We start from the raw sequence: 13,340 nt of genomic DNA, 5'->3' as shown, positions 1-13,340 counted from the left end.
GTGTGAATACACACATTTGTATACAACCCTATTCTATTATAAAAGTTATTTCCTGCTTGTTGAATTTTACAGAGAAAAGGTTTTTTTGTTCAGTACATCAACTTAAAAATACATAAATTCATAAAGTTAGTAACGGATCATGTCAGCAGTGATCAGAGTCCCTGGGGAAGCTCAGCAGGTCAGGGTGGCTGCTGAGGCAGGGGGAGGCTCAGTCCTGTTATCATTGCTTGCTGTCTTGGCCTCTGGAAAAATATTTAGCCTAAGTTTTGACTTTGTCATGTATAAAACAAGGAAATTACAGACTAATTCACAGAACAGCTATGAAGACTAAATGTAATAAGGCAGGTAAAGCTCTTCACAGTTATAATATAAATGCCCACATAGAGTAGAGTTCAGTAAATTATGTATTTAATAGATAATAAAAAATGTAGCAATAAGGTAATACTTTTTGTTCATTCCCCCATGTCTGTATTTGTATTAGAATAAGGCTAGAAAGATGTTAACCATTTATACAAATAACTTTCATTTTTAAAAATCTATGATTTTTCTCTTATTTTTCTATCTTCTTTTCTATACTAGTTTATCTACATGTATTGTTTAACAAAACAATAAAGGGAGAAATATTTCATAATTAGATATTTAAAATGCAAAATATAAAGGCATTTGGATCCCTTTACTGCCCCCTTTTTTTGCCCCCTACTCTTTGTTTTTAAAGTATTTAAATCACTTTTAATTGATATACTTTGTTATTTATAATCTTTAACGACAGTTGAGATTTTATGATGTGGTTATAGTCGTTGATGTTTAAAAGTATTACACTGACAGTTTTAGTATTGTCCTGTAATATTTACTCCTGATTCCAAAATTATACTAACATTTCTTCTTTAATATTTTAAAATTGTTCCTTCCTTCTTTATGCTGTGTATCTCCATAGCATTGTTGCTGGTCACTGATAACATGGCATCTTTATTCTTCCAGGAAAATGGTATATATACAATAGCAAAATTAATTTTACGAAATAAACAAAAGAATGCAGCAAAAACTAATCTATTACAGGTAATAAACATATCCATTATTCTTTAACATCAAGTTACTGGAATCTGGGGAAATTTTGGTAATATAATCTATGAATTTTAGAATTTTTAGGTTAGCACTGGTCCCCTGTACTGACCGAGAGGGAAGAATATCTGGTGAGGGAGGCTGGCATGGAAACAAATGCTGTTAAAACAATGTAGAGGGGCTTCCCTGGTGGCACAGTGGTTGAGAGTCTGCCTGCCGATGCAGGGGACACGGGTTCATGCGCCGGTCCGGGAAGATCCCACATGCCGCGGAGCGGCTAGGCCCATGAGCCATGGCCACTGAGCCTGCGTATCTGGAGCCTGTGCTCTGCAACGGGAAAGGCCACAACAGTGAGAGGCCCACATACGGCAAAAAAAAAAAAAAAACCCAAAAAACAATGTAGAAGGCTTAACAGTAGTTTCTCTGTAGGGATTTAGGTGATTTTATTTAGACATTTCTTTGCTTATCTGTAAGTTCTATGTTTTAAAAACATTGCTTGTGTATCAAAATAATACTACGGGGAAAATTATGTGCCATCTTTAAGCACGGACCACAGTCAGTAGCATTTCACCTTTACAAAGGCAAACCTGTAAAATGGATCTTGATGGATGAGCTGGTGCTGGTCAGGTGAGTAAAGGGATAGAAGTGGGCACCCATGATATCTGCTCCAGGGCGGACGGGCATCCGCACAGAGAGAAGAGCGTGGACAAAGGACAGGAGCCTGGCAGCTTAGAGTGTGCTTAGGCTGCTCAGTGGGGTGGATGTGGGGTGTGGGGTAGAGGGAGTACCTTAGGACAGCGGTCCCCAACCTTTCTGGCACCAGAGACTGGTTTTGTGGAAGACACGTTTTCCATGGATGGGAGCGGGGGTGGGGGCAGAATTCAGGCAGTAATGGGAGCGATGGGGAGCGATGGGGAGTGGCAGATGAAGCTTTGCTCGCTCACCTGCTGCTCACCTCCTGCTGTGCGGTCCAGTTCCTAACAGGCCACGGACCAGTACCGGTCCATGGTCCAGGTGTTGGGGACCCCTACCTTAGGAGATGAGGCCTGGAAGGTAAGAAGGGGCCACATTATGCAGGGTTCTATGTGCTTTTTTGAGGAGTGGACACCAGGGGGCAAGTGTCCCCAAAGACATTGGCATGATAAAATCAATTTAAAGTAAGCCTTTGCAGTAGCTGCAGCTTATCTTTTTTTCAAGTCGTTAGAACAGGAAGTAAAAAACAACATTTGCCTTCAATCTGATTTAAGAGCTTTCAGCCAGAATGATGGTCAAACCTAGCAGAGAATTTTTGGTGGTATCTGTGGGCTGGCAGGCAGAGATTTTGGAGAGCTACCACTGAGAACACACAGGCGTGGGACTTACTTCTCTAGTACAGCACTGATGCATGACACTGTGCTGGACCATGGTAAAGTACACTCCCTCCTGCACATGTATTCTGTTAAGCCAGTAGAGGCTTTTAAAGAATATGTATGGAAATTCTTTCAAGGCACATGCATGTTCCTCGCTTCTCACAGTCTCCACTGCTTTCTCACCAGTCTCCTTCGTGTGGTCTTGTTATCTGCCTGGCTTCTCCAGACAGTTTTGTTTGTGACCCTTCTATATTCAGATCACTAATTTCATGAAATGATTCCAGATTCGAATTCAGCAGACCCTGGTCACCCCAGTGGTGGCCTATTGTACAGGTACAGCTGCAAGCCTGGGGCTCTCTCTTTTTTCTCAGCACTGCAAAATGTCCAGTGTTTATTTTTCTTTGTTAAAGTCTCACAGGCCTCTTTCTGAGTGTTCTCAGGAGTTACTGTAGATGGTTCTATCTGGGGAATGCTTTAGACCTTACTCAAGAGACCAATTTGTCAAGTTTGAGTCCAGTGTGCCTGTGGCTATTTTTATGTCATTATTTCTAGTGTTTATTTTCTCAGAGAAACTATATAAATACTGAGGAATACATAGCAGGCTAGAAAGAAAATAAACCTTGAGCTCCTGGAAATCTTGGGACATTTGGTTTTCTCGGCGTAGGAGTTTTATTTCTTGTCTCTCTGCTCCTTCTGTACTTTCTAGAAAGGAACTAATGACAGGCACTGAGTGAAACAAGGCCCAGATCCCTAGCCTTCCACAACACAAATACTTTTTAAACATGAGAACTGGCCCAGGTGTTGATGTTGTCTGTTTTCAGTTACAAGCTGTGGCTCCCACAGAGACCAGCCACACTCACTAAAAAGCCACGTTAATGTTCACTTCATGATCATGCTATCCTGAAAATGTTTTACTTTGTTCAGCTACCATTTGAGAATCATATATCCTTTTATTTCCAGTGTTATGCTTTCAGAGCCTTGAGGTTTCTCTTCAGTATGGAAAGAAACAGACCACTCTTTAAAAGGTATGAGCTTAGAGAAATTTAAGTGATCAGTGGTCATTAGAGTCAACTGTTTTCATGTACCTGATTTAGATGCAAACAGTAAGAGAATAAAGAGTCAGTATGCAAAACATGTGCCTTCAGATTTCTTAAAATCCACAGATAATACTGAGCAGCCCTAGTGATATCTTAACTCTGAAAATTCACAAAATGATGAGGAAAGCACATGAATCACATCAACACAACTCTTTTAATTACATGTAACTGCTATGGTTTTTAGTTTTTCTTTTTTAAGACATTAACATTTTTAATGGATGAAATAAAAATATGTGCTTGTTTTTGCCCATTCAGAAATGTCCAAAGTTGATCTAGTCATTTCCTTTTAATCAATAGAAAAGAAAGTATTTGTCTGGATGTCCTTAACAGTATAGGAACCCATTTGAAGGGGAGGAGGCTGGATGTTCCTGGATCAGAAGGTTGTGTGGTGAGCATGACAGAAAAACCACCACCTTGGGAAGCAGACCGTGGTTACCTACAGGTGTGGTCTGCGTGCCATAGAGGTGGCAGGTTAGCCAAATCGTAGGCCCAAGTTCTTACTAGAATTTTATTGATAAGGCAAAATGGAAATAAAATCTTGAGTTAATATAACATCTTTTGTTTGGAAGAATGGGGCATTTTATGTTTTTATTTTATTTCTATATAACAGTTGAATTTAGGGGAAGAAAAGGAAGTATTCGTTATTCATTATAACCTTTCATTTCAAGGCCCTAAATCATCCACATCAGTGGACTTAAAGATTTTAATAAACCTAAACCCTTGAAACCAGTAGCTTGGAAATGATGCATAAATCTCTTCATTTTTTAAATTCACCTGTATTTTATTTTCATGAGGACTAAATCAAATTGTATTTGTGAAAGTGCTCTGTGCTCAATAAACAACCAATAAACATTCATTCCTAGTATATTTAATACTACACCCCCAAATGTCTTACAAATAAGATTTTTGTAAAATCTGTATCATATCTTATTGTAGCAAAAAACATATAACATGACATCTACCCTCTTAAATTTTTGTGTGCAATACAGTGTTCTTAACTATAAGCACAGTGTCATACAGTAGATCTCTGGAACTTTCCTTTCCAATTGTTTTTCCTTACCTCTTAAGAACTGTGTCTCTAGTTTATTTTCATGAGATAAGTTGGTGAGTATTATTCCCCCATTTGTTGGCAGTGTATTTAATGTAATTAACCTATAAGTGAGCCAGGTCCAAAAGGGAAGGAATGGGCCAGAGTTTCCAACTCCTATAGGAAGTATGTGTGTGTATTTTTCTCTGTAGACTTTTCCCCACCGACTTGTTTGAGATCTTCATTGACATAGGACATTATGTTCGTGATATCAGTGCTTATGAAGAATTAGTATCAAAGTTGAATTTATTAGTGGTAAGTCTTGAGCTTTAAATATTTTGTCAGGCTGCTATGCAGTTAGAATGCAGTTATCATAGCAACCCATTTCCTTTTCATTTTTTGGTTAGGAGGATGAACTGAAGCAAATTGCTGAAAATATTGAAAGCATTAATCAGAATAAAGCTCCTTCGAAATATATAGGCAACTATGCAGTTTTGGATCATCTTGGAAGTGGAGCTTTTGGCTGTGTTTACAAGGTGACCTTGCCCTTGAACAACATTTCCAATGTTCCCAAACAAACTGCATGTCTCCCTGCACACCCACACACAAGTGAATTGGAGCCCTTGTCAGTGAACAAATAGATATAAAAATTAGAATGGTTGTTTCTGTACAACAGATAGCTGCACTGATGTTGTCTTACCTTAGCTCTCAGCTCTAGAAGTTGGTCACTGACCTTTGAAGAAAAAAGCTGTCACTAATCTCTCATACAAATAGTCAAAATGGTTTGTCCCAATGCATGACACATTCTCCAAGTTCACACCAGTGTTTCTGTATGTACCAAGTAAAATCCTATGAAATATTGCAGACTGATCCAGGATATACCAATTTTTTTGAGGTGAGCTTAGTGTAAATACAAATTTACTTTTTAAAGATATATGACTTATTTAGATGATTTGGCTTAATCATGTGACCTTATTAATCTAATCACTTTCTTCCCCTCTCTACTCCCAAACCATTCTTTTTTTTTTTTTTTTTTTTTGTCTCCTTTATTTTAGGTTAGAAAGCATAGTGGTCAAAATCTTTTAGCAATGAAAGAAGTCAATTTACATAACCCAGCATTTGGAAAGGATAAAAAAGATCGAGACAGCAGTGTAAGGAATATTGTTTCTGAATTAACCATAATTAAAGAGCAGGTAAATGCTTTTGTTTATGAAGACGGTTTCCTTAAATAAATGTCATCAAAAAAAGTAGAATTCATGTGCTGTCCTTGTCCATGCTGTGTAAGAACTGGTTCTGTTTAATATAATTGGCATTGAGGTGATATCAATCACCAGGTTTTCTCCTAAGGCTTGACACTGAACCATAGACATAACTATATCAGGGCCAGGGATGCAGAACAATTGAGTTCACAGCACAGAGAGTATTATATATGAGAAAGCATATTCGTTTCCTTCTTATTATATTGTAGAATATTTGGTTACTTTGTTACATGCATAAGAATATGACTAAGACTTCCCTGACTTTTGTCAAATGGAACCAAGTTGTTAACGTTCCTCAGATATGGCTTATGTAATCTAAAATGTGAATTTTCAAGATGGGTTATTATTTATTGACATGAGCAAAACATTCTAACATAATGTTCACAACTCATGTATCATTATGAAGGTTTGTTTCAGGAAAAAGAATAAACGTGTCAGAGAGAAATGGGAATGCTTTTTGTGATCAAAGAACACATTGGTTTTTTTTCAACTTTCTTTATTTATACATTCATTATGAATACTGTTTGTCTGTAACTCCTGGGGAGACCTATCAGTTCATGGCTCTTTGTTTTCAAATAGTTAAATTTGCATAGCATCTGTGCTAGGACATAACCATAAATATGAAGATCTTTATTCATTGAAATCTCTAGTTCCACTCCAATTTATAATTTATAGTAAATATCATTAATAGGTTGTTTTATAGTTGACTTTTATGTACAAAGAGATTAGATTTTGAAAAGTTAGTGTTTGCTCATATTCCAACACTCTAGCCTTGGGTGGTGTGCTGTTTCATAGCACAAGGCTAGAGCATGGCTTTTGCCCTAGGCTGGTCTAATATCTTCATTTGAACCCAAATCTGGATGTAGTCCTGGCCAGTGAGCTAGGTCTAGAATATGGTTCTATTGCTTACCTAGTTCCATATTGTTTAAAATCTGCTGGCCATTTGCTAGTTGATGAGGTAGACTATTGGTTTTAGTATATTTTCTAAGAAAAGAAAGTGTCAGGGTGGGGCCATATAAGAGACCTCTGCTTGAACTTTGAGGGAGCTCAAAATTGTAGAACTGTGCTTGCACCACGGGCTTAAACCAATGAAAGGACAGTAAATTGAGGTCAAAAAGGAGGAGGTAATGGCAGACAGAAGTGAGAGAAATGGGACTAGAAAGGGAGAGTGTATTTGTTAATATTAAGATTAAGCTGCAGTAACAAAGAAGCCCCAAAGTGCATGGGCTTGAAGGAGAGGTCTCACCGTGCAATGGGTTTTGTCTTCCTGTGAGTCCAGGGTGTGGTGCTCTGCTCCATGAGGTCACACAGGGATGCCCACTCTTCCTCTCCCATTGCACCTGCCAAGGCACATTTATATCTGCTGGTGCACCCGGCGTTTTGGGTTCAGACACAGGATTCCCCTCACACTCCACTGGGGAGAACTCAGGGATGAGCCCCTTGAGGCTGTGAGAGAGACTGAGAGGTGTGATCTGTGATGGGGAAGCACATCCTGCTACAAGTCGATGGAGTGGAGGAGTGTGAGAGCAGATTTTTGGTGGACAACCAGTAGACTCTCCTTCAAAAGAAGGCAAGAAGAAAGGCCAGAAAGAGATGCAAGCCATTTATGATGTACCAGTGACTATTCTGAGATAAAACAAATTTCAGTTTACTTAGAAACTCAAATTGTAAATAAACAACCACAAAAATTTAGTATTCTTGTAGAAAATTATTATGTTATTATTATGTTATTAGAAGATGTGGCACATATATACAATGGAATATTACTCAGCCATAAAAAGAAATGAAATTGAGCTATTTGTAATGAGGTGGATAGACCTAGAGTCTGTCATACAGAGTGAAGTAAGTCAGAAAGAGAAAGACAAATACCGTATGCTAACACATATATATGGAATTTAAGAAAAAAAATGTCATGAAGAACCTAGGGGTAAGACAGGAATAAAGACACAGACCTACTAGAGAATGGACTTGAGGATATGGGGAGGGGGAAGGGTAAGCTGTGACAAAGCGAGAGAGTGGCATGGACATATATACACTACCAAACATAAGGTAGATAGCTAGTGGGAAGCAGCTGCATAGCACAGGGAGATCAGCTTGGTGCTTTGTGACTGCCTGGAGGGGTGGGATAGGGAGGGTGGGAGGGAGGGAGATGCAAGAGGGAAGAGATATGGGAAAATATGTATATGTATATGTATAACTGATTCACTTTGTTATAAAGCAGAAACTAACACACCATTGTAAAGCAATTATACTCCAATAACAATGTAAAAAAAAAAAACACACTACAAAATAACACATTGCTCAAAGAAAAAGTCTCATATAAATTGGAAATTTTTTTGAACTAAATGAAAATACAACTTATAAAAATCTGTGGGCTGCAATGAAAGCACTGTTTAGAAAGATACATATACATATAAATATATATATATATAAAATATTAAATGTATGTATTAAAAGACAGAAATATCTAAACTCCTTATTCTAAGTTTCCGTCTTAAAGAAAAAAGAGCAATTCAAGCCTTAAACAAGCAGAAGAAATAAAAGTAAAACAGAAATTAATGAAATAAAAAACAAGAATTCCATATAAAAAATCAACAATATTAAAAGTTTATTCTTTAAAAGACCAGTAAAGTTGATAAATGTCTAGCTCGACTAATCTTGGAAAAAAAAGAAAGACAGACACAGATTACCAATATCAGAAATGAAAGAGGGGTCATCCTTACTGATCACATGAACATTAAAAGGGTAAAAAAAAAAAAAAAATACTGCATAAAACTCTATAGCCACAGATTTGACCATGTAGGAGAAAAGGATCAATTTCTTAAAACACACAAACTACCAGAACTCATACAAGGAGAAATAAGATAATCTGAATAGGAATACATCTATTAAAGAAATTCCATCAAAAAAAAAATAGAATTTCCATGTTACATTCTGAGGTAAACTATGCCAAAGAGAAATTGTTGCTCTCTTTGGTGCCTGGACACTTTTTGTTGAGGTATAATTGACATATGACTGCATATTAGTTTCAGGTGTACAACATGATGATTCAGTATTTGTATGTATTGTGACATGATCACCATAGTAAATCCAGTTAACATCTACCACATGTAGTTACACATTTCTTCCTTGTGATAAGAACTTTTAGATGGCAAGGAAGACCTTATTCAGGACCACTGCAATAGAAGTCCAACTATTAGAGTAGAGGAGAGAGATTGAATTCAACTCTGAACACAACAGGGATGGCTGGGGATTTACAACCAAAAGGCAGGGCTAGGGGGGTCAAAGGATGGAAAGTTACTAAGAGGAATTTGGTTAGTTATCAAGTTGGGGGAAGAAAAACTTGATTAGGTAACAAAGATGGGGGGATGAGGAACTTGATTGGATATCCAGAGGGCAGAGATGCTCACTAAACTGGCTTAGCAGGATTCTTGCTGAAATCAGGCAGGCCAAGGAGGAGGCCTGGTCCAGAGGAGGACTCTGAGGAGCCTGACCTAATTTTGTTCAAGGATGGAGTCCTTGGCAATTATTATTGTTATTTTAATGGAGTTAATAACTCCTAGGTTATTTCAGTTTCAAACTAATAATTTTGGAGAGCATAGAAAGACACCAGTCGTGTAAATAGACACAGTGTATATAAACATTTAAGTGGCAGGGGGAGGTTAAGAGCATAGGTATATGTGTTCAAAATTAATTGTTTCATTTCAGTTTTCTCCTTTATGCAGTCTGTGTGTGATGTTGGAACAGGAAGTGTTAAATTAATTCTTAAGATAGCTTCCAGTTCTACAGTCCTCTAATTTAGTTAAATTAGGTGATAAAGCACAATCAGTTTTCAATTCTATTTGGTAAGGCTATATGGGAGATTGCTATTTTCAGAACAGTTTTGTGAGCAGCAAATAAAAAGAATCCTGAAAAATTAGATGATATCTTGAAATGCTTTGTTTTATAAATAAATATAAATATGATGATTTCTTTGTTGTTTTCAAGTATGAAATCCAACTAAATTGTCTGTGAAAACAAGTTTATATTTTGAAGTAGTATAATGTTTGTTATTTATTTTCTTATAGCTTTATCATCCCAATGTTGTACGCTATTACAAAACATTTCTGGAAAGTAAGTGTGAGTTTCCATGATATTTCTAATAATGTATCTATGTTACTTACATATTTTTATTTTAGAATGTTACAAAATAAGCTTAGTCGACTATTTTCTCTACCTTTTTTGTTGTCTGTATGACCTTGGATGGCATTTCTTGATCAGTGAGACACTGATAATCAATGATCAAAAGATACTTATAAAATTCTTAGATCCCTATATGTAAGACTGCATGAACAAACCAAAATAATAATTATTGTTATTTTCATATACAAAAAGCCCATAGTAGGATCAGGAGAAAAGAAAACTAAAGGTTGGTAGCTTCTTTAAGAAAGAATGACATTTTTTTGTCATCTTTTAGAAAAAATGACATTTTCCACCCGCCAAATAAATAGGATCTAGATTTTTTGAGATTTCTTTTTCTTCAAGTTCAGGTAATTGCCACAAGGTGGCGATAGAGCCCTGACTGATTCTGCGTCATCATTGGGATGATGGAATATGGAATCAAATCTTGAGGTGAAACCAAACTCAGTCACTTGTTTTAAAAAAAATAGGACATTTGACTGAAGTAATATACATATTAATAGACCTTATATGCTTCACCTGTGAAATTTCAAAATAAATCTCCTTTAAAGGGGCTTCCTTGCTGCCTCTTTATCAGTGCTATTGTTATGCAAACCTGTTGTGTACTTTGCCATGTTATGATTTTACCCATCTCCCTTCCTCTGGTTGACTCAGAGGAACTCAGTGCTGAAACTCCTCAGTACATCCTGCCCCCTTGGCCATTTGTTCTTGATATTAGAATAATTTCCCATAATTTAGTGCATATCCCATCATAAAGAGATCTAGACTAGCTTCTGACTTGTACTGAAGTGACATAACTTGTCTTAATTTAAAAACAAAATAACCTGACTTCTCCCAAAAAGAATTGGCAGTGGCTTAAAAATACATAAGATAGGGCTTCCTTCGTGGCGCAGTGGTTGAGAGTCCGCCTGCCGATGCAGGGGACACGGGTTCGTGCCCCAATCCGCGAAGATCCCACATGCCGCGGAGCGGCTGGGCCCGTGGGCCATGGCCGCTGAGCCTGCGCGTCCGGAGCCTGTGCTCCGCAACGGGAGAGGCCACAACAGTGAGAGGCCCGCATACCGAAAAAAAAAAAAAAAAGCATAAGATAAAATAGATTAAGAAATCATGATAAAAGGAAATAAAAGGTGAGAAAATTAATGTTAGGGGCAAGATTAGTACATACAGTAAATATTTCTTGGGATTATGAAGAATTGGAAACAATATAAATGTCAATCTTTAGGAGAATGATTAAATAAATTATGATACATCTGTATTGTGGAATACTATGTAACCAACAGAAAGAATGGCGTGGGTCTGTGTGTACTGACGAACATATAAGAATGTTGAATGAAAAAGGTATAAGTTGCAGAATATGCATGGTGTGGCTTCATTTCTGTAAATGTTGTATATATACATATTTTACATACATCCAAAACATTACAAAAGATACATATCACATACTGTTGTTAATAGTTACATATTGACTTTGGAGGAGAAAGTAGAATTTACTTGTTTCTTGGCATCCAAAGCAAAGAGACAAACCCAGTCAGTTATGTGAGGTTCCTGGGATCCATGAGCTGAAATCTGGAGGAGGCCAGCTTTCTCAGCTCTTGAGCTGGCATCACAGAAATTTCCATCATGGGTGGTATATCCAGTGGGGTCATTGCTAAACCACGGTATGATTTCATTGTAAAATACTGTAAGGTAAATCTACGAGACTGAAGAACAGTGCAGTTTAATGTCTGAATGTCTGGCTTGATTTAAAGGTAAATTTTAGACCATTGAAAGGAAAGCTGGGTTTACCTGTTCTTCAGGGAATCCTCCATGATTTGGGATCATTTACTTGCTCTCTTTGGTGCCTCTCAACCCTTCCACATCCTGGTGTACATAGAAAATGATAAAGTTTGCCAGCGTAAACTTATGCTAGGAGGTTGCCTGTAGCTGAAAGAGACTGTTGCTGGGCTCCAATTGTCCCCAAGACCCCCTCGCCCCCAGCCCCTCCAGAGCTGATTGGGTCCATGTCTCTAACTCTTTTGTGTTGTGCCCTGAACACCCATTGGGAAACTTGGATTCTAATTCATAAGTTTTTTCAAAATGTCTATATTGAATTTATTTCTATTACCTTTTCTTGTTTTTTATATAGATGATAGGTTGTATATAGTTATGGAGCTTATAGAAGGGGCCCCTCTTGGAGAACATTTCAGTTCTTTGAAGGAAAAACAACATCATTTTGCTGAAGAGAGACTATGGAAAATATTTATACAGGTATCTTTTATCTTCATTAACTTTTTCTATGAAACAGTAAACTTCTGAGCTGATTTCCTAGAATTGTGTGTAGTGATCATGAGTGGCTGTCTTATCTGTATATATAGGGGAAATAACATTTGTTTGTTCTTTGCTGTTTGAAGCTGTGCCTAGCTCTTCGGTACTTACACAAGGAGAAGAGGATCATCCATAGAGACCTGACGCCAAACAACATTATGTTGGGGGATAAGGACAGAGTAACAGTTAGTAAGTATAAAAATCTGAAAATTTTCAACTTGAGAGTCTCTGAATATTATTCTAGGGCAGAGTTGTTCGATAGAACTTTCTGCACTGAATGGCGTGTTCTCTGTCTGCACTGTCTGGTATGGCAGCCACTGGCCACATGTGGCTATCAGGCACTTGAAACGTGTCTGATAGCCTATGTGCCTGAGGATATGAATTTTAAATTATATCAAATTTATTTAATTTAAATATCCCTATGTGACTAGTGGATACTGTATTGGAGAGTGACTAGTGTAGTTCTTGATGACTGAGTTGTATTTTGCCTATATGAGAGAATAAAATACTCTTAGGTTGCTTGGGCATTTAATTCCTAAATCAATGGTTTCTAGGTTTTTTTCCTTTCTGTAGAACACTTCTTCATCAACAAAGCCTTTTAGAACCACCACATGAGCACATTGTTGGACTATTTTAATATAGTCTGTGACATATGGGTAACAAATGTACATATCAAGGGCTGTAAAAAATCCAGCCATTTGTATACTTCAACATTTTCACTTTTTATCACAATATTTTCAACTGTAGCAGGTAAGTTGTCTAATTCTTAATCATAAGTTAAAATGAACTTTTTAGCTTAGAGCGATATATTAGCTTTCTCCTGCCCTCTTCACTCACGAACACCTAAGTTACTCCCATGGACTATTAATGGTTTGCCAACTGTAAGTAGGGAGACATCTCTAAATCAGTGGTCTGCAAATATTTGTGATCATGAAATTCCATTAGTAAATTCTTTTGATAATACACTCCAGTATATCAATATGTATGCTTATTTATGAATTCTGTACACATATCACTGTATAATTATTCTATAGTACATACAGTCAACAGAAATAAACTATAAAGG

The 13,340-nt window shown here is 37.2% G+C and overlaps 1 protein-coding gene across 1 annotated transcript in view; it reads left to right on the top strand.

The window, feature by feature from the left end:
- NEK10 (NIMA related kinase 10) overlaps positions 1-13,340 on the top strand; it is a 312,540-nt gene that overhangs the window by 67,944 nt on the left and 231,256 nt on the right. Inside the window, exons 16-23 of the mRNA XM_060021364.1 lie at positions 979-1,056; positions 3,369-3,433; positions 4,745-4,847; positions 4,940-5,068; positions 5,588-5,725; positions 9,859-9,904; positions 12,096-12,217; positions 12,361-12,463. Coding sequence (XP_059877347.1) covers positions 979-1,056; positions 3,369-3,433; positions 4,745-4,847; positions 4,940-5,068; positions 5,588-5,725; positions 9,859-9,904; positions 12,096-12,217; positions 12,361-12,463 — 784 coding nt within the window. The remainder of the gene's footprint in view (positions 1-978; positions 1,057-3,368; positions 3,434-4,744; positions 4,848-4,939; positions 5,069-5,587; positions 5,726-9,858; positions 9,905-12,095; positions 12,218-12,360; positions 12,464-13,340) is intronic.

This window comes from Delphinus delphis, chromosome 10, assembly GCF_949987515.2.
Source record: "Delphinus delphis chromosome 10, mDelDel1.2, whole genome shotgun sequence".
NCBI lineage: Eukaryota > Metazoa > Chordata > Mammalia > Artiodactyla > Delphinidae > Delphinus > Delphinus delphis.
Note: the sequence above shows the minus strand (reverse complement) of the source record. Positions and strands in the feature narration are given on the sequence as shown.